General features: G+C 45.5%; 1 protein-coding gene across 1 annotated transcript in view; it reads left to right on the top strand.

Annotated features, from left to right (window-relative positions):
• Wtip (WT1 interacting protein) overlaps positions 1-22,555 on the top strand; it is a 33,696-nt gene extending 11,141 nt beyond the window's left edge. Inside the window, 6 exon segments of the mRNA NM_001400841.1 lie at positions 13,978-14,045; positions 14,185-14,247; positions 14,437-14,567; positions 15,562-15,613; positions 16,264-16,332; positions 21,880-22,555. Coding sequence (NP_001387770.1) covers positions 13,978-14,045; positions 14,185-14,247; positions 14,437-14,567; positions 15,562-15,613; positions 16,264-16,332; positions 21,880-22,020 — 524 coding nt within the window. The 3' untranslated portion in view covers positions 22,021-22,555.
• Positions 22,556-23,054: the final 499 nt, after the last annotated feature.

Below are 23,054 nucleotides of genomic sequence, written 5' to 3'. Positions count from 1 at the left end.
CTCACATTTCTCTGGTGTCTGGGACCTTCCCGTGGTGATCCCCAGTTCCTCATCCTCCCTGCTACCTATTTTTGTTCAATTTCCTGACCCTCTTGTACCTCTTTCAGTCTCCTCCAGTTTCTGATACTGCCACTCTTATTTCCTCCCCCTCCTTTCTCCCTCCCTTGTCCTCCTCTCCTTCTACCTCCCACAGTCGTCCTGTCCCCCCCCCAATGCAGGACTGAACCATCCACCCCCTGGTCTTCCTTCCTTCTCCATATAGTCTGTAGCTTGTATCATGGGCATTGTGAGCTTTTGGGCTAGTATCCACTTATCAGTGGGTACATACCATGTGTGTTCTTTTGTGTCTGGGTTACCTCACTCAGGACGATATTTTCAAGTTCCATCCATTTACCTGAGAATTTCCTGAAGTTATTATTTTTGATCATTGTGTAGTACTCCGTTGTGTAGATGTGCCACATTTTCTGTATCCATGCTTCTGTTGAGGGACATCTGGGTTGTTTCCAGCTTCTGGCTATTACAGATAAGGCTGCTATAAACATAGTGAAGCATGTGTCCTTGTTATATGTTGGAACATAATTTGAGTATATGCCCAGGAGTGGTGTAGCTGGGTCCTCAGGTAGAACTATTTCCAACTTTCCCAATTTCTAAAGTGGTTTTATCAGCTTGCAGTCCCACCAGCAATGGAGGAGTGACATCCTCACTAACATCTGCTGTCACCGGTGTTTTTGATTTTAGTCATTCTGACTAGTGTGAGGTGGAATTTCAGGGTCGTTTTGATTTGCATTTCCCTGATGACTAAGAATGTTGGACTTTTTTTTTTTTAAGATTTATTTATTTATTATATATGAGTACACTGTAGCTGTCTTCAGATATATCAGAAGAGGGCACCAGACATGATTGTAGATGGTTGTAAGCCACCATGTGGTTGCTGGGAATTGAACTCAGGACCTCTGGAAGAGCAGTCAGTACTCTTAACCACTGAGCCACCCCTATAGCCCTGGACATTTCTTTAAGTGCTTTTCGGCCATTCGAGATTCCTCAGTTGAGAATTCTCTATTTAGCTCTGTGCTCCACTTTTAAATAGGATTATTAGGTTCTCTGGAGTCTACTTTCTTGAGTTCTTTGTACATTTTGGATATTAGCCCTCTATTGAGTGTAGGGTTGGTAAATATCTTTTCCCAATCTGTGGGTTGGTATTTTGTCCTAATTAACAGTGTCCTTTGCCTTACAGAAGCTTTGCAATTTTATGAGGTTTCATTTGTCAATTGTTCTTAAAGCTTAAGCCATTGGTGTTCTGTTCAGGAAGTTTTCCCCTGTGCCCAAGTATTCAAGGCTCTTCCCCACTTTCTCTTCTATTAGAATCTAGTTTTATGTGGAGGTCCTTGATCCACTTGGACTTGAGCTTTGTACAGGGTGATAAGAATGGATCGATTTTCATTCTTCTACATGCAGACTTCCAGTTGAACCAGCACCATTTGTTGAAAATGCTGTTTTTTGTCTATTGGATGCTTTAGCTCCTTTGTCAAAGATCAAGTGACCATAGGTGTGTGGGTTCATTTCTGGGTCTTCAATTCTTTTTCATTAGTCTACTCGCTTGTCTCTGTACCAATACCACGCTGTTTTAATCACTGTTGCTCTATACTATTCCCCCAGAAGTTCTTTTATTGTGGAGAATAGTTTTCGCTATCGTAGGTTTTTTGTTATTCCAAATGAATTTGAGAATTGCTCTTTCTAACTCTATGAAGAATTGAGTGGGGATTTTGATGAGGATTGCATTGAATCTGTAGATTGCTTTTGGCAAGATGGCTATTTTTATTATATTAATTTTCCCAATCCATGAACACAGGAGATCTTTCCATCTTCTGAGGTCTTCTTTGATTTTTTTCTTCAGGGATTTGACGTTCTTGTCATACAGATCTTTCACTTGCTTGGTTAGAGTCACACTGAGGTATTTATATTATTTGTGACTATTGTGAAGGGTGTTGTTCCCCTAATTTCTTTCTCAGTTCTTTTATCAAGGCTACTGATTTATTTGAGTTAATTTTATATCCAGCTACTTTGCTGAAGTTGTTTATCAGCTGTAGGAGCTCTCTGGTAGCATTTTGGGGTCATTTATGCACACTATCATGTCATCCACAAATAGTGACATCTTGACTCCTCCCTCCCAATTTGTATCCCTTTGATCTCTTTTTGTTGTCTGATTGCTCTGGCTAGAATTTTGAGTGCTATATTGAATAAGTAAGGAGAGAGTGGGCAACCTTGTCTTGTTCCTGATTTTAATGGGATTGCTTCAAGTTTCTCTCCATTTAGTTTGATGTTGGCTGCTGGTTTGCTGTATATGGCTTTTACTATGTTTAGGTTTGCACTTTGAATTCCTGATCTCTCCAATACTTCTAACATGAATGGATATTGTTTTTTGTCAAAGGCTTTTTCAGAATCTAATGAGATGATCATGTGGTTCTTTTCTTTGAGTTTGTTTATATAGTGGATTACATTGATGGATTTCCATATATTAAACCATCCCTGAATCCCTGGAATGAAGCCTATGTGATCGTGGTGGATGATTGTTTTGATGTGTTCTTGGATTCTGTTTGCATGAATTTTATTGAGTATTTTTACATTGATATTGATAAGGGAAATTGGTCTGAAGTTTTCTTTCTTTGTTGGGTGTTTTTGTGGTTTAGGTATCAGTGTAACTGTGGCTTCACAGAAGGAATTAGGTCGTGCTCCGTCTGTTTCTATTTTGTGGAAGAGTTTGAGAAGTGCTGGTATTAGGTCTTCCGTGAAGATCTGATAGAATCTTGTACTAAGACCATCTGACCCTGGGATTTTTTTGGTTGGGAGACTTCTAATGACTGCTTCTATTTCCTTGGGGGTTATGGGGCTGTTTAGATGGCTTATCTGATCCTGATTTAACTTTGGTACCTGGTATCTGTCTAGAAAATTGTCCAATTTATCCAGGTTTTCCAGTTTTGTTGAGTATAAACTTTTGTAGTAGGATCTGATGATTTTTTGAATTTTCTCAGTTTCTGTTGTTATGTCTCCCTTTTCATTCCTGATTTCATTAATTTGGATACTGTTTCTGTGCCTTCTGGTTAGTTTGGCTAAGGGTTTATCTATCTTGTTGATTTTCTCAAAGAACCAGATCCTGGTTTTGTTGATTCTTTTTATAGTCCTTTTTGTTTCTACTTGGTTGATTTCAGCCCTGAGTTTGATTATATCCCGCTGTCTAGTCCTCTTGGGTGTATTTGCTTCTTTTTGTTCTAGAGCTTTCAGATGAGCTGTTAAGCTGCTAGTGTATGATCTTTCCAATTTTTTTATGGAGGCACTCAGAGCTTTGAGTTTTCCTCTTAGCACTGCTTGTGTCCCATAAGTTTGGGTATGTTGTGCCTTCATTTTCATTGAATCTAAAAAGTCTTTAATTTCTTTATTTCTTCTCTGAAGAAGTTGTCATTGAGTAGATAATTTTTCCACGTCCACACGTATGTGGGCTTCTGTTGTTTGTGTTGCTATTGAGGATCAGCCTTGGTCCGTGGTGGTCTGACAGGGTACGTGGGGTTAATTCAGTGTTCTTGTATCTGTTGTGGTTTGTTTTGTGTTTGAGTATATGGTCGATTTTTGAGAAGGTACCATGAAGTGCTGAGAAGAAGGTATATTCTTTTGTTTTAGGGTGAAATGTTTTGTAAATATCAGTTGAATCCACTTGGTTCATAACTTTTTTTTTTTTTTTTTCCAGAGCTGGGGACCGAACCCAGGGCCTTGCGCTTGCTAGGCAAGCGCTCTACCACTGAGCTAAATCCCCAACCCCGGTTCATAACTTTTTTTAGTTTCACCGTGTCTCTGTTTTTATGATCTGTCCATTGGAGAGAGTGGATGTTGAGTTCTCCCACTGTTGTGTGAGGTGCAGTGTGTGCTTGAGCTTTAGTAAGGTTTCCTTTGCAAATGTGGGTGCCCTTGCATTTGGGGTATAGATGTTGAGAATTGAGAGTTCATCTTGGTGGATTTTTCCTTTGATGAGTATGTAGTGTCCTTCCCCATCCTTTTTGATAACTTTTGGTTGATAACTATTTTGATGGATATTAGAATGGCTACTCCAGCTCATTTCTTGGGACCATTTCCCGTCCTTTTGCTTTAGGTAATACTGTCTTTGAGGTGTGGTTCCTGTATACACCAAAATGCTGGGTCCTGCTTACATATCCAGTCTGTTAGCCTGTGTCTTTTTATTGGGGAGTTGAGTCCATTGATGTTGAGCGATATTAAGGACCAATCATTGTCGCTTCCTGTTGTTGTTACAAGTGCAATTATGTTTGTGTGTTTCTCTTCTTTTCTGTTTGTTGAGAAAAGATTACTTTCTTGCTTTTTCTTGGGTGTAGTTTCCCTCCTTGTGTTGGACTCTTCCTTCTATTATCCTCTGCAGGGCTGGGTTGGAAAGATGTGTAAATTTGGTTTTGTCATTGATTACCTTGGTTTCTCCATCTGTGGTAATGAGTTCTGCTGGATACAGTAGCCTGGGATGGCATTTGTGTTCTCTTAGGGTCTATATGACATCTGTCTAGGATCTTCTGGCTTTCATAGTCTCTGTTGAGAAATCTGTTGTAATTCTGATAGGTCTGCCTTTACATATTACTTGACCTTTTCCCCTTACTGCTTTCAATATTCTTTCTTTGTTGTGTGCATTTGGTATTTTAATTATTATTTGACGGGAGGAATTTCTTTTCTGGTCTCATCTGTTTGGAGTTCTGTAGACTTCTGGTATGTTTCTGGGCATTTCTTTCTTTAGGTTAGGAAAGTTTTCTTCTATAATTTTGTTGTAGATGTTTGCTAACCCTGTAAGTTGGGAATCTTCACTCTCTTCTATACCTGTTATTTTCAGAGTTGATCTTTCATTTGTCCTGGATTTCTTGAATGTTTTGAGATAGGAGTTCTTTTCTTTTTGTATTTTCCTTGACTGTTGTGTTGATGTCTTCTATCTTCTGTCCCTGAGGTTCTCTCTTCTATCTCTTGTATTCTGTTGGTGATGCTTGCATCTATGACTCCTGATCTCTTTCCATCTCTATGTTTCCATCTCAGATAGGTTTTCCATCTCTAGGGCTGTCTTCCCTTGTGTTTTCTTTAAATGTTTTTTTTTCCACTTTTAGATCCTGGACAGTTTTGTTCAATTCTTTCACCTGTTTGATAGTGTTCTGTATTTCTTTAAGGGAGTTATTTATGTCCTTTTAAAAACCCTCTGTCCTCTTCATGAAATGAGAGGTTAGATCTGAATCTAGCTTTATAGGTGTGTTGGGGTATCCAGGACTTGCTGTGGTGGGAAAACTGGGTTCTGATGTTGCCAAGTCAAATTTGTTTCTGTTGCTTATGTTCTTGTGCTTGCCTCTTGCCATCTGGTTATCTCTGATATTATCTGGCCTCCCTGTCTCTGACTGGAGCCTCTCTTTCCTGTGAGCCTGTGATCTTGGATGTATCAGAATACCTGGGGAATCGAACTTTACTGGGTTCTGGACTGTGTGATCCGGTCCAGAGCCCAGGTTCTGGTGTCTGGCACAGGTGGGAACCAGAAGGCAGGCGGGTCTTTAGCTGGGCAGGGAATCTGCCTCCCCAGGTCGCAGGAGTCATGGTACACATATTTTTTATTTTATGTATGTGAGTACAGTGTGGTTGTCTTCAGACACATCAGAAGGGCATCAGATCCCGTTACAGATGGCTGTGAGCCACCATGTGGATGCTGGGGATTGAACTCAGGACCTCTGGAAGAGCAGTCAGTGCTCTTAGTCTCTGAGCCATCTCTTCAGCCCCACATTTTTTTTTTACTCCCCCTTATTTTGTCTTAATCAACTAACCTCAGAAAGTCCCTCTTTCAGTGGGACTTTAAGTCAGGCTCTCTGCTGAGCGACCACTAGGAGCCGCTGGTTAGCTGGGGCTGTGCTCTAGACTTGTATAGAACACTACTTGCCTTCTGTGAACAGCCTCTGGGCTGAATCTTCGCCATTCCCGGGAAGCTTTTAGTTCCTGAGGATGCTGCAGCTCTGAGACAAGTCTGGGCTGAGGCAGGGCTATCCTCAGGCTGTCAGCAGCCCTTAGGTTTGGCTTTATCCTTAGGGCAGCTGTTCTCAGGGTAGCGATTTTTCTTTTGATCTGTGTTGCATGTGTCAGTGGTGTACTCCTGACTGCCAGACAGAAATCCACTGTGTGAACAGCCCACAGCCCGATTCTTCACGTAGTCGTAGAGTTCACTCTTCCGCGTGTTTTCATTTTCCTTGAGTAAATTGCAAGGAGTAGGTTTTCCTGGTCATAGGATGTGCGTATGTTTAGCTGCCAAATTGTCTTCCCAAGGAACTGAACCCTTGGCAGTCACCTTAGAAGCCCGAGTCACACTGTTCTGCACATCTGCCAAGAATTGGCACTGATGCCTCCTAAATGACAGTCGTGCCGAGTGGGATCTCATCGTAGGTTTAAAATGTAATTTCTGGTGAACATCTTAGTGTTTGCTTTTTTGACCATTAATACATTTTCTTTTTAAAAAATACTCATATTTTTATTATGTGCACACATGCCTATGAGCTTGCATGTCTGTCAGGAGATGGGACGGAACCTGCAGGAATCAGTTCTTTCCTCCCTCGTGTGGTTCCAGGCATCAAACTCAGGCCGTCGGCCGTGGCAGCACCTTTGTTGCTAAGACATTCGCCAGCCTGATGTATGTTCAAGCTTTTGCTTGTTTTTGTAGAATTGGGAATTATTGGCCTTTTTGTTTGGGGTTTTATCTTTTAATTATTGTGAGTGTTTGTGTGCATGTTTTGAGTGGGGACTATGTATTTGTGAGCACAGGTGCGTGCCCAAGGAGCCCAGAGGTGTCGGATCCTCTGGAGTTACACGTGACCGGCGGCCATCCATTGTGGATGCTGGAAACTGACCTCAGGCTATCTGCAATGCTCTTAGCCACTGAGCCATCTCTGAACTCATGTTTTGAGTTTTTTGTGTTTGAGGCAGCTACCTAGCTAACCCTGGCTGGCCTGGAACTTGTTGTGTAGATCAGGCTGGGCCTCAAACTCACAGAGACCCTTTTGACTGTGCCTCCTGATTAGGTGCCTTTTGATTACTGAGTTGTAGAAGTTTACTGACAAACATTTAGGTCCAAATTATTTGGCAGATGTATGTTTTCTGAATTATTTCTCTTAGCATGATTTAAAAACTTATTTAGTGATTCTTTTGTTAAGAGATGTTAAATTTGACTAAGCCCAGCTCATTGGTTTTGTGTGATGGGGTCCCAGGTGTGAGTCAGTTTACACTGTTCATATTCATGTTTAGGTTGGTAACAGTTTCCTGTTAGAGTTGTATGTGTACAGAGGTCAGCCCCAGGTCGTGTTTCTTAGGAACTTTTTTTTTTGAGGCCGGGTCTCTCACTGGGACCCGAGGTTTGCCCATTGGGCCAGTGCACCTGACCAGCAAGCTGCGAGTGCCTCTGTGTCCACCTCCTCAGCTCTGGGATTACAGTGGTACGCCGCCATACTTGGCTTTTTATGTTGATGCTGGACATTGAACTTGACCACATGTATGTGTGAGTACTTCACTGACTGAGCCACCTCCCGGCCCTTCTGACCACTTCTTTTAAAATTGATTTCTACAAAAAATAAAAGATGCAGAGATTGGGCAGCATCTGAAAGTGAACACGGCTGTTGTGAGCTGGGAAGTGTCCAGGATTTTACCCTGTAGCACACTGGCAGGTAACCCCCATTCTTTATGATGCTGGCAGAAGATGCGTACTTCTGGGTCAGAGTCTTCACATGCACATCCTGCTCTGCTTGGCTCTTGACTCCTGTGGGATGGAATGTACTCCTGGTAGATGCCGCACACTCTGCCTAGAAACCTCAAGTTAAGGAATTACAATTAAAAACATTTTTCTTTTTGATGTGGGATCATATGACCTCAAACTTTTTGGTTCAAGCAAGCCTCTTGCCTCAGCTTCTGGGGAAGCTGGAACTCCAGCAAGCCCTACCACACAGAGCTTGAGGAACCCCAGCATTTTACAGCAGACTGTCAGCAAATCTCCTTGACCTTGACCCAGAGGCATAGCTCATCTTCGTAATGCTGCACAGTAAACAAACTCATTCTCCCCAAGGGAGATGCTCTCTGTCTCCTGAGGACTTTTTTTTTTTTTTTTCCGAGCTGGGGACCGAACCCAGGGCCTTGCGCTTCCTAGGCAAGTGCTCTACCACTGAGCTAAATCCCCAGCCCCTCCTGAGGACTTTATTCTGCAAACATTCTTGAAAAAGAGAAACCAGATTGAGAGCTGCCAGCTTTGCCTACAAGATGTGCAAAATGAGCTAGGACATTGGCTCCCCGCTCTCTGTACCTGTCTCGTGGATTTCTCTGGGCCCAGTCTGACTTCATACTGCTACAGCATAGCTTCTCCATGTGTTTATGTGCTTACTGCCACTAAAGGCCAGGAGAGCATCAGATCTCTGCAGCTGGAATTACAGCCAGTTATGGGCACCTAACGAGAGTGCTGGGGACCTAATTTGGCTCCTCTGTAAGAGCACTGTCCAATCTTAAGTCATCATCTTCTCCAGCCTCATAAATGCAGTTTTAAAAATCATACCCTCGGGCTGGAGAGATGGCTCAGCGGTTAAGAGCACCCAACTGCTCTTCCAGAGGTCATGAGTTCAATTCCCAGCAACCACATGGTGGCTCACAACCATCTGTAAAGAGATCTGATGCCCTCTTCTGGTGTATCTGAAGACAGCTACAGTGTACTTATATATAATAAATAAATAAATCTTTAAAAAAAAAATAAAAATCATACCCTCATTATTATCAATATTGGTTGCCAGAATAAAAATGCATTGGGAGCCCGGTGGTGGTGGCAGTGGTGCGCGCCTTTAATCCCAGAACTCAGGAGGCAGAAGCAGGTGGATCTCTGTGAGTTCAAGGCTAGCCTGGTCTACAGAGAGAGTTTCAGGACAGCCAGGGTTACATAGAGAAACTGTCTTGAGAAATAAACAAACAAACAAACCCAACAAAAATTCATTTGGTTCTCATATGCTGGCCTTCAACCCCATCCTACAATTACAGTAAACTTATTAGGGTTACTGAGTTACTACTGGTGTTCTGTGCAACACAATCATGATTGTGTTTGTGATAATCATGTGGTAATACCTCTGCAGTTATAGATGACTTTACTTCTGTCTATCCTCTCCCACCACTAGCTCCACATGTCTCATTATCATACACTGACTAGAGCTAGTGCAAGACTGAACCTTTTTGCCTGTTTTGTGGTACTGGAAATCTAACCCAGAGCCACAGACCAGTCCCTCATGGGAATTCTAGGCAGGGGCTCTACCACTGAGCCACACCCCCAGCCCCTCACTGGGGATTCTAGGTAGAGGCTCTGCCACTGAGCCACGCCCCCAGCCCCTCACTGGGGATTCTAGGCAGGGGCTCTACCACTGAACCATGCCCTCAGCCCCTCCCTGGGGGATTCTAGGCAGGGGCTCTACCACTGAGCCATGCCCCCTGCCCCTCACTGGGGGATTCTAAGCAGAGGCTCTGCCACTGAGCCATGTGGCAGCCTATATGTGCCCCCAGATCTGAGTTTTTTTTCCAACAGGATGTTCAAGTGTATCTCAAGCTGGCCTTGAACTTTTACTGCCTCTGCTTCTGCCTCTTCAGATCTGAAATTTTAGGTGTGGGCTACCATACTCTGCTCCAAAGCTGTTTAAGAGGAAAACTACTTAATATTTTACTAAAGTGCTTGATGTGGCTGCATGTTTTTCACAACACCCTTACCAGGCTGTAGTTCCTTCTAGTTGCAGTAGCTCTCGGCACTCCTGACAGATGGGGATGTCAGGTGAGCAGTAGAGAGATAAAGGTACAGTGGCAGAGGCATGGGGGGCCTCCCTGCATTTGCTTTGGCTATCGTTTTGTCGACTGTTCTAGTTCCTTCTGAAATAACTTATTTTTGTTTGGGGGACGTCTTATAGCCCAGGTTGGCCTCCAGCAAGGCCTTGTCGCCGAGAGTGTCACTGAACTTCAGGTTCCTGTGGCTTTTCTAAGGCAGGTCCTAGGCTGTAGCCTAGACTGTCCTCAGACTTTCAGGTCCTACTGTCACAAGGGTGAACCATCATTGTGGCTTGGACTGTTTATTTATTTTTTTAATTTTATTTTTCTTGGATATTTTATGTATTTACATTTCAAATGTTATCCCCTTTCCCCCTCCCATGCTGCCCCTCCCCCCACTTTTATGAGGGTGCTCCTGCTCCCACACCCACTCCCACTTCAGCACCCTGGCATTCCCTTACATTGGGGAAACAAGCCTTCACAGGACCAGGGACTTTTCCTTGTATTGAATCTGGACAATGACATCCTCTGCTACATATGCAGCTGGAGCCATGGCTCCCTCCATGTGTATACATTGGTTGGAGGTTTAGTCCATGGGAGCTCTGGTGTGGTCAGTTGGTTGATGTTGTTCCTCCTATGGTGTTACAAACCCCTTCAGCTCCTTCTGTCCTTTCTCTAACTCCTCCAATGGGGCCCTTTGTTCAGTCAATGGTTAACTTCAAGCATCCTCATCTGTATCAACAGGACTCTGGCAGAGCCTCTCAGGAGACAACCGTATCAGGTTCCTGTCAGCAATCACTTCTTGGCATCAGCAATAGTGACTGGTTTTGGTGGCTGCATATGGGATGGATCCCCAGGTGGGACAGGCTCTGGATGACCTGTTCTTCAGTCCCTGCTCCTCTCTTTGTCTCTGTGTTTCCTCCCATGAGTATTTTCTTCTCCCTTCTAAGAAGGACTGAAGTACCCACACTTCGGTCTTCCTTTTTCTTGAACTTCATATGGTCTGTGAATTTTTTCTTAGGTATTCCCAGCTTTTGGGCTAATATCCACTGTGAGTGCATACCATGTGTGTTTTTTTGTGATTGGGTTATCTCACTCAGGATGATATTTTCTAGTTCCATCCATTTGCCTAAGAATTTCATAAAGTCGTTTTTTTTTTTTTTTTTTTTTTTTTTTTTTTTTTTTCGGAGCTGGGGACCGAACCCAGGGCCTTGTGCTTGCTAGGCAAGCACTCTACCACTGAGCTAAATCCCCAACCCCAAAGTTGTTGTTTTTAATAGCTGAGTAGTACTCCATTGTGTAAATGTACCACATATTTTTATGCATTCCTCTGTTGAAAGACATCTGGGTTGTTTCCAGATTTTGGCTGTTATAAATAAGGCTGCCTTTGCAGTATAATAAAAAAGGTCACGACCAGTTCCTTCGTGTCACCGCTTCACACTGGGCCCCTGGTTCTCTCCGACCTGGGTGGTCTCATCCTGGCATTAGTTCTGGTACCGTAGGACCATATAGAACTAACCTTAATTTATCTCAGTGGCGGCTGGATTCAGGGAGGCACCATGCCACATTAGCCTAACTGGCTCCAGCGGTCTCTCCACTCCCATTGCTAGTCACCATGGCCAGCTCCCCAGCTCTGGTCCCAGTTACCCAGTAATATCAAGACTCAACAAACTGTAACCCAGCAACCAGATTTATATGTTAAATACTCAACATACAGTACATCCACACAATAAACGTACAACCAATTGATAAACTGCCCACCTAGATAAGATATAATTTGCTCATCTAGACATATAAAATCCTGTACACATCCATCCCTTAAGAATAGTCATAACAACCTGTAAATGTGCAGAGAGAAATCTTAACATCACTGCCATGTTCTCTCCGCTGCTCCCTTTCCTTGCTCTGGTCTCCTCTGTCTCTAAATCTTTTCTCCCGCCCATCCTTTCTTCTCGTCCAATGTTCTGTAGATATCTGTTAAATCCATTTGGTTCATAGCTTCTGTTAGCTTCACTGTGTCGCTGTTTAGCTTCTGTTTATATGATCTGTTGATTGATGGGTGTTGAATTCTCCCACTTTTACTGTGTGAGGTGCAGTGTGTGCTTTGAGCTTCAGTAAGGTTTCTTTTACAAATGTGGGTGCCCTTGCATTTGGGCTATAGATGTTCAGAAATGAGAGTTCATCTTGGTAGATTTTTCCTTTGATGAGTAGGAAGTGTCCTTCCTTATCTTTTTTGATAACTTTTGGTTGAAAGTCAATTTTATTCAATATTAGAAAGACTACTCTAGCTTGTTTCTCGGGACCATTTGCTTGTCAATTTTTTTCCCAGTCTTCTACTCTTAGGTAGTGTCTGTGTCACCAAGGTGTGTTTCCTGTATGCAGCAAAATGCTGGGTCCTCTTTACGTATCCAGTCTGTTACTCTATGTCTTTTTATTGGGGAATTGAGTCCATTGATGTTAACAGATATTAAGGAATAGTGACTGTTGTTTGCTGTTATTTTTGTTGTTAGAGGTGTGGCTCTCTTCTTTTGGGTTTGTTGCAAGAAGATCACTTTTTTGGTTTTTCTACGGTGCAGTTTCCCTCCTTGTGGTAGAGTTTTCCATTTGTTATCCTTTGTAGGGCTGGATTTGTGAAAATATATTGTGTAAATTTGATTTTGTTCTGGAATATCTTGGTTTCTCCATCTATGTTGGTTGATAGTTTTGCTGGATACAGTAGCCTGGGCTGGCATTTGTGTTCTCTTAGGGTCTGTATGACATCTTCCCAGGATCCTCTGGCTTTCATAGTCTCTGGTGAGAAATCTGGTGTAATTCTGATAGGTCTGCCTTTATTTGTTACCTAACCTTTTTCCCTTACTGCTTTTTAATATTCTTTGTTTTGTGTACTTGGTGCTTTGACTATTATGTGATGGGAGGAATTTCTTTTCTAGTTTAGTCTATTTGGAGTTCTGTAGGCTTCTTTTATGTTCATGAGCATCTCTTTAGGTTAGGGAAGTTTTCTTCTATAATTTTGTTGAAGATATTTTCTGGTCCTTTAAGTTGGGAGTCTTTACTCTCTTCTATACCTATTATCCTTAGGTTTGCTCTTCTCATTGTGTCCTGGATTTCCTGGATGTTTTGGGTTAGGATCTTTTTGTGTTTTGCATTTTCTTTGACTATTGTGTCAATGTTTTCTATGATATCTTCTGCCCCTGAGATTCTCTCTTCTATCTCTTGTATTTTGTTGGTGATGCTTGCATCTGTGACTCCTGATCTCTTTCCTAGGTTTTCTATCTCCAGGGTTGTCTCCCTTTGTGATTTCTTTATTGTTTCTATTTCCATTTTTAGATCCTGGATGGTTTTGTTCAATTCCTTCACCTGTTTGGTTGTGTTTTCCTGTAATTCTTTAAAGGACTTTTGTGTTTCCTCTTTAAGGGCTTCTACCTGTTTACCTGTGTTGTCCTGCACTTCTTTAAGGGAGTTATTTATGTCCTTAAAGTCCTCTATCATCACCATGAGATGTGGTTTTAAATTCAACTCTTGCTCTTCCCGTGAGTTGGAATATCCAGTATTTTCATTGATGGGAGAACTGAGTTCTGACAATGCCAAGTGGCCTTGGTTTCTGTTGCTTAGGCTCTTGTGCTTGCCTCACCATCTGGTTATCTCTGCTGTTAGTTGGTCTTGCTGTCTCTGACTGGAGCTTGTCCCTCCTGTGGGCCTGTGAACTTGTGATCTTAGGAGAGCGCTCAGCTCTCTCTGGGCAGGTTTTGGGTCTGGAGGGCTGTGGGACACCTTTAGCTCTGGGTGCAGATGGAGACTGAAATGGTCCTGTCCCAGACCACCTTGCGTCTCCTGTGCCCTGAGCGCTCCCAGCAGGTCTCTTCTTGGGCAGTCAATGGAGAAAAAGTGGGGTCCCACCTGTGGGCTGTGGGCTTAGGAGTGAGAGCACTCCTGCAGACCAGCTCTCTGGGCAGGTTTTGGGTCCGAGAGCTGTGAGACAGCCCCAGCTCTGGGCGGAGATGGAGACTAGAAGGCGTTTGTAGTGTTTATAACAACAGCATAGCATTACAGGGTGTTTAGAGACGCTCCTTTTTACGTTGGTGAGTACTGAGATCTGAGCCACGCTCAGACCGTGGTTGCAGCATTTCCCTCCTTACCTTCCAGGGAGACGGCTCCGCGGGAAGGCCTTCTATAACGTGGGTGAGAAAGTGTACTGCCAGGAGGACTTCCTGGTGAGTCTCCACTGTGCTGCTGGCCGAGCTGGGTGGGAGCAGGGCGGGAACCTCCTTCGGACTCACATGCAGACCTGAGGCCAGCGACAGTGAGTGCCCCTTTGTCACGTGACGTCCTGGATCCTGTGTCCCCTCTCAGTACTCCGGGTTCCAGCAAACAGCTGACAAGTGTAGCGTGTGTGGACACCTCATCATGGAGATGGTGAGAACCTCCCCGGTCTCCTGGAATCCCCCACCCCTCTCCTGTTCCAGACCCGGTAGGGCCCTGAGCCATATCCTCTTGGGGGCAGTGCTGAGTGTCCTGACTGTACTGACCTTGCAGCGCCTCCCATAACCTCTTGGGGGCAGTGCTGAGTGTTCTGTTTGCACTGACCTTTTGGCACCTCCTCAGATCCTGCAGGCTCTTGGCAAGTCCTACCACCCGGGCTGCTTCCGCTGTTCAGTGTGCAACGAGTGCCTAGATGGGGTTCCCTTCACTGTGGATGTGGAGAACAACATTTACTGCGTTCGAGACTATCATACGTGAGTTTCCCCTGCTGGAACAGTGTGGTCCTGCTTACCCTCTGCCTCTCTGGTTCTTGCTTCCTTTTTTTTTTGGTCTGCCACTCTGTGTTTTCTCAGTTGTTGGGGTAGGTGTATTAGTGACTTTTCCCATGTGGTGACAGAGTCCTTCCCACAACAGTATGAGGAGGAGAGGTTTATTGTGGCTTATAGTTTCAGAAGACAGTCCATCATGATAGCAAGGCCTGGCGTCGAAGGCCTGGTGTTGGGTGTTGACAGCTCTAGCTTTGGTGACAGGAGCAGGGAGATGGGACTCCTTAACATCTTGGGGCAGAAAGAAGACATCAGGAAGGAACCTGGACTGAGCTGTAACTGTTAAGCTCCTTCCCCTAGAGATTCACTTTCCCTACCTCCAAAGGCTCCCCAGCCTCCCCAGCCAGCACCCTCTGCTGGGAGCAAATGTTCCAACATGAGCCTAGGGGTTCGAATTGAACTGGAAGGGCAGGGCAGGGGCATTTGTGCTTTCTGATCCTTCTCATGGGTATTCTGGCCACCAGTCACCCTGCCTTCGCCTACACGTAACCCTCTTCTTCCTAGTGAGCTCATGTGGCTGCCGGTCTTTTGCTTCTCAAGAGAGAAAGGCCAGAGTGACATGAGCAGCCACACTGTCTCTATGCTGTGGCTTCAGGCTTTTGCCTGGCAGCGCTGGCCCTGCACTGCTGCTGAGCTTGGGCATTGGTGCCAGCAGCATTTGTACTTGGTACTCAGGGAAGTGCAGATGTCTGTCTGCCTTACGGATGGTTTCAGTCTGCATAGGAGGGGCCAGCGGATACACAGGAGACGGCTAGAGAGCCTGAAGCCATTCTGGAGGAGGCAAATAGGAACTACATCAGCTGTTTGCACCAAGAAGGCAAAAGCCGCATTAGCTGGTGTCCACGCAGGAGGGTGGGCGGGGCAGTGCCCTTGCCTCTGCTCACTCACATTCTCACCCATCCATTTTCCTCTATTCTTTCAGGGTGTTTGCACCAAAATGTGCCTCCTGCGCCCGCCCCATCCTCCCTGCACAGGTAGGAACACTTCATCTGGAAGCAGCAGGCGCCTGACTCTGAGGCTCTGCCTGCTCCGGCCTGCTCAGCCTCAGATCCTGGCCTCAGTAGGAGTGGTTGAAGGGGGCCATACTTTACATTCCTCGGGGCTGAGGAACATGTAGGGCGTTTGGGCAGGGTGTGGGACAGGTGTGCCCCGGAGAATTACAAGGAAGCAGTGGCCTGCTTCTAGCTTGTCCCACTGCAGTACTCCATTACCTGTAATAGGGAGAGGGCTGCACACTGGGCCCGTTCAGTTTTGCAGTGGGCGTTGGGTGGTCTAGGGCCAGAGGAGCAGATGAGGAACTCGTGGCCTGTGTATCTCTAATTTTGGGTCTTTCTGCATGGATTATTTATGTTCAAGTCAGCTTCCTGAGGAATCAGGGCTGGTAGTGGGAGTCCCTGGCTCTGAAGAAGTGAAGATAGTGTGTGTGATCCAGCACCCATGTGACTTCCCTACTGTCATATGCCATCGTGGAAGATGCCCAGTGCACATGCATATTTCACTCTTGGACATCTGCCAGTGTGCCATGTCTACCGGCTGTGGCACATTGTAGAGAGGTGTCTTAATGGACAGGTCATAGTGCTTCAGGTTCAGGAAGACTGTCTGTGAATCCTGCCTTTTCCTCCAGGGCTGTGAGACAACCATTCGTGTGGTGTCCATGGACAGAGACTACCATGTGGAGTGTTACCACTGTGAGGTAAGCCCCAGACTTCCCCGCACAGGCGCCACAGCCTGTGCCACGCACTGTTGCCCCTCCACCCTGGGTGTCCACATGTCCTCTGTGGCTTCTATTCCAAAACTTTCCTTTTTAGTGGACACAGTGGACATTTTTAGTGGACATTTTTATTTCACATAGTCACATTTTTATTAGGTAGGATATTTAGTAGAATGGCTGGGAAATTAGACTTGGCAGTGTCCACATGAGGTGATGTGTGCTGTTGAAGGGGTTGTCAGAACCTTGGAAAATCACAGTTTTTTTGGAGGAGGTAACACCCAGGCGAAGATTTGAACAGTGAATAAGAATTAGCAGCTTGCGGTAGTGAAAGTGTGTGTGTGGGGGGGAGGGAGAGAAAGAGAGATTCTTTATATTGCTGGTGAAGCTGCCAGAGGTTAGGGTAGAGGCCATGGAGGCTTCAGAGTACGACTTCCCTAGGGCAGCAGGGGAAAATTCTACATAGCCCAAGCTGGCTCAGAACTTGGTTGTATAGCTCAGTCTGGCCCAGAAGTACTCTAGTTTTTCAATCAGGGTTTCACTGTGTAGCTCTGGCTGTCCTAGAACTTGGTATGTAGATCAGGCTGGCCTCAAACTAGGAGATCTGCCTGCCTCTGCCTCCTGAGTGCTGGGGTTAAAGGTGTGCAGCCCTAGAACTTGCGCTCTTAACTGCCTTAGCTCCCCGAGTGCTGTGTTTACAGGGTGTGCCTCCATACCCAGCATGCCTATGATCCCAGCACTCAAGATGCCGAGACCGCACTATTGCAAGTCAAGGCTAGCTAGGCTACATATCAACCCTGGTTTACCAAGCAAAACATCAGCAAATCACATGTAATTGTGGAAGAGAGGGACTTACAGGGAGGGAATAGGGAGGGACCCATGAGGAAGCTGGTTGAGTCAAGGGACAGTGGGGATGCACATGGCTTTGGTAGGTGACTGGGTGTGGCAGCACAGGAGATGAAATGTGTCTGTCAAATTCTACAGGGGATGACATGCTGTCAGTTTCTGTTACTGTAACAGACCCTGATGCCACCAACTTAACAAGTAAAGGTTTCCCTGGGTTCGGTCCCCAGCTCCGAAAAAAAGAAAAAAAAAAAAAAACAGAACAAAACAAACAAGTAAAGGTTTATTTAGCTCAGTTTTAGGGTTTATCCCAAGATGGTGGATTGGCTACATTGCTTTGGCCCTGTGGTACACCAAAGCTGCTTACCTCATAACTGGAATGTAAAAGAGTGAGGAAGAGAGAGGAGTTGGAGAGACCTTTGAGATGGCTCAGCAGGAAAGGACATCTACTTCTGTCTTAGTTTGGGTTTATTGCTATAAGAAGACACCATGACCAAGGCAGCTCTTATGAAGGCAAACATTTAACTGAATGGAACCTGAGCATAGGAGGCCTCAAAGCCCACCTACACAGTGACACACTTCCTCCAGCAAGACCACCCCTTCCTCATAGCCAAGCATTCAACACATGAGTTTATGGAAGGCCAAACCTATTCAAATGAACGCATTCCACTCCCTGGTCCCCACGGGCTTGTAGCCGTAATGTAATGCAGAATGCATTTAGTTCAATTTAATGATCTACCATAGTCTCAAAATGTTTAGAAGTCCAAAGTCTCTTCTGATATTCATATAATCTTTTAACTGTTAATCCTCTATAAAGTCAAAGCCAAAATAAAAAGCATATACTTCCAACATAGCAGGATATACATTAGCATTCCAAAACCTAAGAGTGAGGAAATACTGGACCAGACAAGATCAGAACCAGCTGGTCAGACTGCACACTGTGCACCCCATGTGTGATCTCCAACTCCTTTCAGCTTTGTTGACTGCAACACAGTTCTTTGAGTTGGGCTGGCTGCACTCCCTCTTTGCAGCTCTCCTCAGATACCACAGCTCTGGCAGCTCTGACATTTTGGGGTCTCCAAGGCAGCTTCAACTTCACAACTTCTTGTCCCAGTGTCTGGGATCCACACATGATCTGGTCTGTAATGTAGCACTCTCTGTTCTGGTTGACTCCACTCCACTGCTGCTGCTTGTTGTTCTTGGTGGTCATCCCATGGTCCTGGGGTCTTCCCCTGAAACTAGGCTGCACTTTCACCAGTAGCCTCTCATAGGCTCTCTTCATAGAGCCAAATCTCAAATTCTTTGCATGACCCCTTCAGTCCTGGGCCAGTCCTGGGCCGTCAGCTGCAACAGAGGCTGCACCTTCACCATATTGACAAAACCCACTCAGTCAGTCAACAGGGTCTCCAGGGAAGGGAGTGAGGATGAAAGAAAAAAGACAATGAGACAGTAATATAGCATGACCCCAGCAAGTGCTGAAGCAAGTTTATTTTTTTCCCAAGCTGCTTTTATACCATTCTAAGTACATGCAAAGAATAGGGAGTTCAGTTCTAGGTCAATGAACAAACGAGACATAAACAAAAGTCCCATGGCCACTGCATTCAGGGACTTAGCAAGATGATCAAGATGCTAGAAAGATTCCTCAGCTGTATTTTCCTTGAGCCTACTTCCTTGTCCTAGCCCAATGTAAATATTCTCACCAATTTCCTAGACGTGGCACCCAGAGCTCTCCTTCATGGCCTCACACAGTGCCCAGCCTCAGCTGCTCTCCATGACCCCTTCATGCCTTCAAAACCAGTGCCACCTGGTGACTCACACACATTAACAAGTACACTGCAGCATGAGGTACAACCTTGGCTATCTCTGGAACATAGCTCCTTTGTGCTCTTAGAAAACACTTCCCGGAAGATTCCACCTCAGTGATGCTGGTCTCTTCTTTTTTTTTTTTTTTTGGTTCTTTTTTTTTGGAGCTGGGGACCGAACCCAGGGCCTTGCACTTCCTAGGCAAGCGCTCTACCACTGAGCTAAATCCCCAACCCCGCTGGTCTCTTCTTAATCACCACTAATTTCTTAGGTCCAGCTGACCAGCATCAATTGTCCCAGTAACCCCTTCTTCTCTTATCTCTAAAGCCAAAGCCAGGTGGCTGAAGCTGCCAGGTTCTGCTACTTTCTGGGGGCTGGAACAGTTTCTTGTTCTATTTCACCTTATTCAGAGATCTGCATGGTCTGTTGCCTGAGTGCTGGGATTAAAGATGCATACCATCACGCTTGACCTAGGCTTTTCTTTACCTGGAATTTGCTCTGTCCCAGGCTAGCATTGAAATGAGAGATCTGCTTGCCTCTGTCTCCTGGGATTAAAGGTGTGTACTACCATCTCTGAGTTGTAGTTCACTCCAGATAGAGCCATCACAATCCATCCCTTGTCAATTTGATACACAGTCACATCTCCTTATGTCTGAATGAACAACAACCAGGCAATAATAATGCCTAACATGATATAACTGTCCCTCAACAACTAGCTTAGGAGGACGGGGTCTTGCTCTGAGGTCCCTTAATCTGTTTTTTCTCTCCTTGAACACAGTGTTCAGCTCCATTCTACTTCCTAGCACCCTTTAATACTTGAACCATACATTTTGTATTTTCTTTTCTATGCTTGCTATTCTTCATCAAAATGCTCTTTGTAAGAATGACCCACAGGGGGTTGGGGATTTAGCTCAGCGGTAGAGTGCTTGCCTAGCAAGCACAAGGCCCTGGGTTCGGTCCCCAGCTCCGGAGGAAAAAAAAAAAAAAAAAAAGAATGACCCACAGGACAGAGTCTATGCTAGGCTGTTTTGAGACTTCCTTCCCTAATGCAGTTAATCTAAATCTCTTGATTTTAGCCTCCGGCACTCTTCAGACAAGGGTAAAAAGCAGCCACATTCTTCACCAAAATATCACAAGAATGATCTCTAGGCTGCATGCTGACATTCTCCACTGTAACCTTTTAAGCCAGTTCTGCAGAGTTCAGACCACCCTCAGCACCATTGTCTCCCATATTCCCACTAGGATGGCCCATTAAGCCCCATTTAAAACATTCCATTGCTTTCCGTATCCATAGTCCCAAAATCCATATTCTTCCAAACAAAAGCATGGTCAGGCCTAACATAGCAGTACCCCAGTCCCTGGTACCAACTTAGTTAGGGTTTTCATTACTGTGAAGAGACACCATGACCAAGGCAACTCTTACAAAGGCAAGCATTTAATTGGGGCTGGCTTACAGTTTCAAAGGTTTAGTCCATTATCATCATGGGGGAATCTTGGCAGTGTCCAGGGTGACGCCGTGCTGGAGAAGGAGCTGAGAGTTCTACATCTTGATCCAAACGTACTGGATGGAGCCTGAGCATAGGAGACGTCAAAACCTGCCTACACAGTGACACACTTCCTCCAACAAGGCCACATCTACTCCAGTAAGGCCACATCTCCTAGTAGGGCCACTCACTGTGCCCATATATTCAAATACATGAATGAATCTATGGGGCCAAACCTATTCAAACCACCAGAGCTACTAAGTCTTAGGATTTGAGTTTAATCCCTTGGACCCACGTGGAAAAAGAGACAAGTGATTTCTGCAAGTTGACCTCTGACCTACACAGGCATGCCATAGCATACTCACACAAATAACTCTATATGAAAAGAAAGAGCCCAAAGTTCCCGAGACCCATTGAAGACATACGCCCAAGGACCCAAAAATCTCTTTAATTTCTCAACCACTTCCTCCATGGACAAGGGGCCAAGCGTCCATTTTCTCGGTTCTTTGGTTTTTCTGAGTAGGGTCTCACCGTGTCGCCCTGGCTGTCTTAGAACTCCCCCCTGTGTATCTGCACTGGGCACAGATCCTGCATGTGCTGTAGGCACTCTATTGCTGAGCGAGATCTCCAGCCTTTGGATTATTTTGATAATCCAGGCTGGACTCAAAGCCAGTCTCCTACTTCAGCCTCCTGGGGTCACAGTCTGATAAATGTGCTGGGAATTTTGTCCTTTGAGACACCGTCTTGCTATATAGCAATGGCTGGCCTGGAACTTGAATTTCTGCTTCTGTTTCTGCCACTGAAGTGCTGGGGTTACAGATGTGCTACCACACCTGGCTGTTAGCTGTTGCTTTGTTAATTTTTTCTAATCATTATTAAGGATTTTAAAGTTTTATGTGTGTGTGTGTGTGTGTGTGTGTGTGTGTGTGTGTGCGCGTGCGCATGTGTGGGGTGGTATCCAGGCCTCTATGTGTGGAGAACAGATCAGAACTGGAGTTGGAGTTGGTGAGAGTCTAGCTTGTTCTGTGGGTACAAGGGTATGAGCTATGGTGTTCATTGGTTGTGAGCAAGTTCTTAGCGCTGAGCCAATGTTCCAGCAATTCCTCATCTCCACACACCTTGTTCTTAAAAACCATAGCTTGTGAAGCTGGGCACAGTTGTGCCACCTTTAATCCCAGCAGTCGGGAGGCAGAGGCAGGTGGATTTCTGTGAGTTGGAGGCCAGCCTGATCTACACAGTGAATTCCAGAATAGACAGATATAGAGAGATCCTGTTTCAAAAACAAAGGAAAAAACCCACAATAGCTTATTAGGCTGAGCCCACAGTTACTACCCACCCCTGCCCTTTCCCAGCCACCATACCTGCTTGCTGGATTTTAGAGTTGTGTGTTTTTCTTCTGCAGGACTGTGGGATGCAGCTGAGTGGGGAGGAGGGACGCCGCTGCTACCCCCTGGAAGGTCACCTGCTCTGCCGTCGTTGCCACCTGAGGCGCCTTGGACAGGGTCCACTTCCCTCGCCTGCTGTGCATGTGACTGAGCTCTGAAAAGCAGCCTTCAGAGAGAGGAGTGACCCACACTCCCCCTCCCCCGCTGCTGTCCCTTCCGCGGGGGCCGGACCCCCGCAACCAAGAAGCAGTTTCTATTTATTCACCTTCTGTGCCTCAAGTCACTCCCCCTGCTGGATTCCAGGACACCCGCACCGTGGACTACCTTCTCCGCCTGGTCTCAGCTCCCACGGCAGAGATCGGAGGGCCTTAGAGATAGATGGTGGGGGACCACAGAGCCAGGGAGCACTGACAACCTGGGAAAGACCACGATTGGCCTTGATGGCTATTTTCAGCTGAATTCTCCTACTCTCTGGATCCTGGCTTGGGGTGCTTTTCTAGTGTCCCCAGCCTCAGAAGACCCCGGAGCAGAGAGGGGGTGAGGGGGGCTCTCTGTGACCTTGCCAGGGAGCATCGGTGCACACTGTATCAGGCTCACTACCAAAGCATATGATTTGACTTAAATTAAGTTTTTCCCTTCTGGAGGATGTTTGCATTTTCTTTAAAAGAATATAGTTTTCTTCTAGAACTTGGACCACGGTGGTTATTTCTCATTTACAGCAGACTTGGTCATGGAAACAGTCGTGTACCGTGTAGCTAGTGTTATGAAATATAATCGGCAGGGAGTGGGGTGAGTGGGGTACCTGGTGGGCCCATGCCAAGGTGTCCCCTGAGAAATCATGCCATGTAACAGAGCTGGTATAAAGGGGTTTATTCAGGGAAAGGGAGGGGACTGAGGGCCTGGAGAAGGGGTAGAGGCAGACAGACGGGAGCAGTCGAGAGGGCAGAGGACGGAAAGCGAGAGACTTGAGGGAACTATCAGCTGTAGAGACTTAGCTGTTGCTCTGACCATTTTTCTATCACTATTAAAGAGTTTAATAAAGTGTGTGTGTGTGTGTGTGTGTGTGTGTGTGTGTGAGAGAGAGGGAGAGGGAGAGGGAGAGGGAGAAGGAGAGGGAGAGGATCCTAGGTGAATTGCCTGTCATCTAAGTTTAGGTGGTAAGAACTTTGTAGTTTTAACTGTTTTTGTAGAA

The sequence above is a fragment of the Rattus norvegicus genome, chromosome 1, assembly GCF_021556685.1.
Source record: "Rattus norvegicus strain SHRSP/BbbUtx chromosome 1, alternate assembly SHRSP_T2T, whole genome shotgun sequence".
Taxonomy (NCBI): domain Eukaryota; kingdom Metazoa; phylum Chordata; class Mammalia; order Rodentia; family Muridae; genus Rattus; species Rattus norvegicus.
The sequence above is the reverse complement of the archived record's forward strand: the minus strand, read 5'-3'. Positions and strand labels throughout refer to the sequence as shown.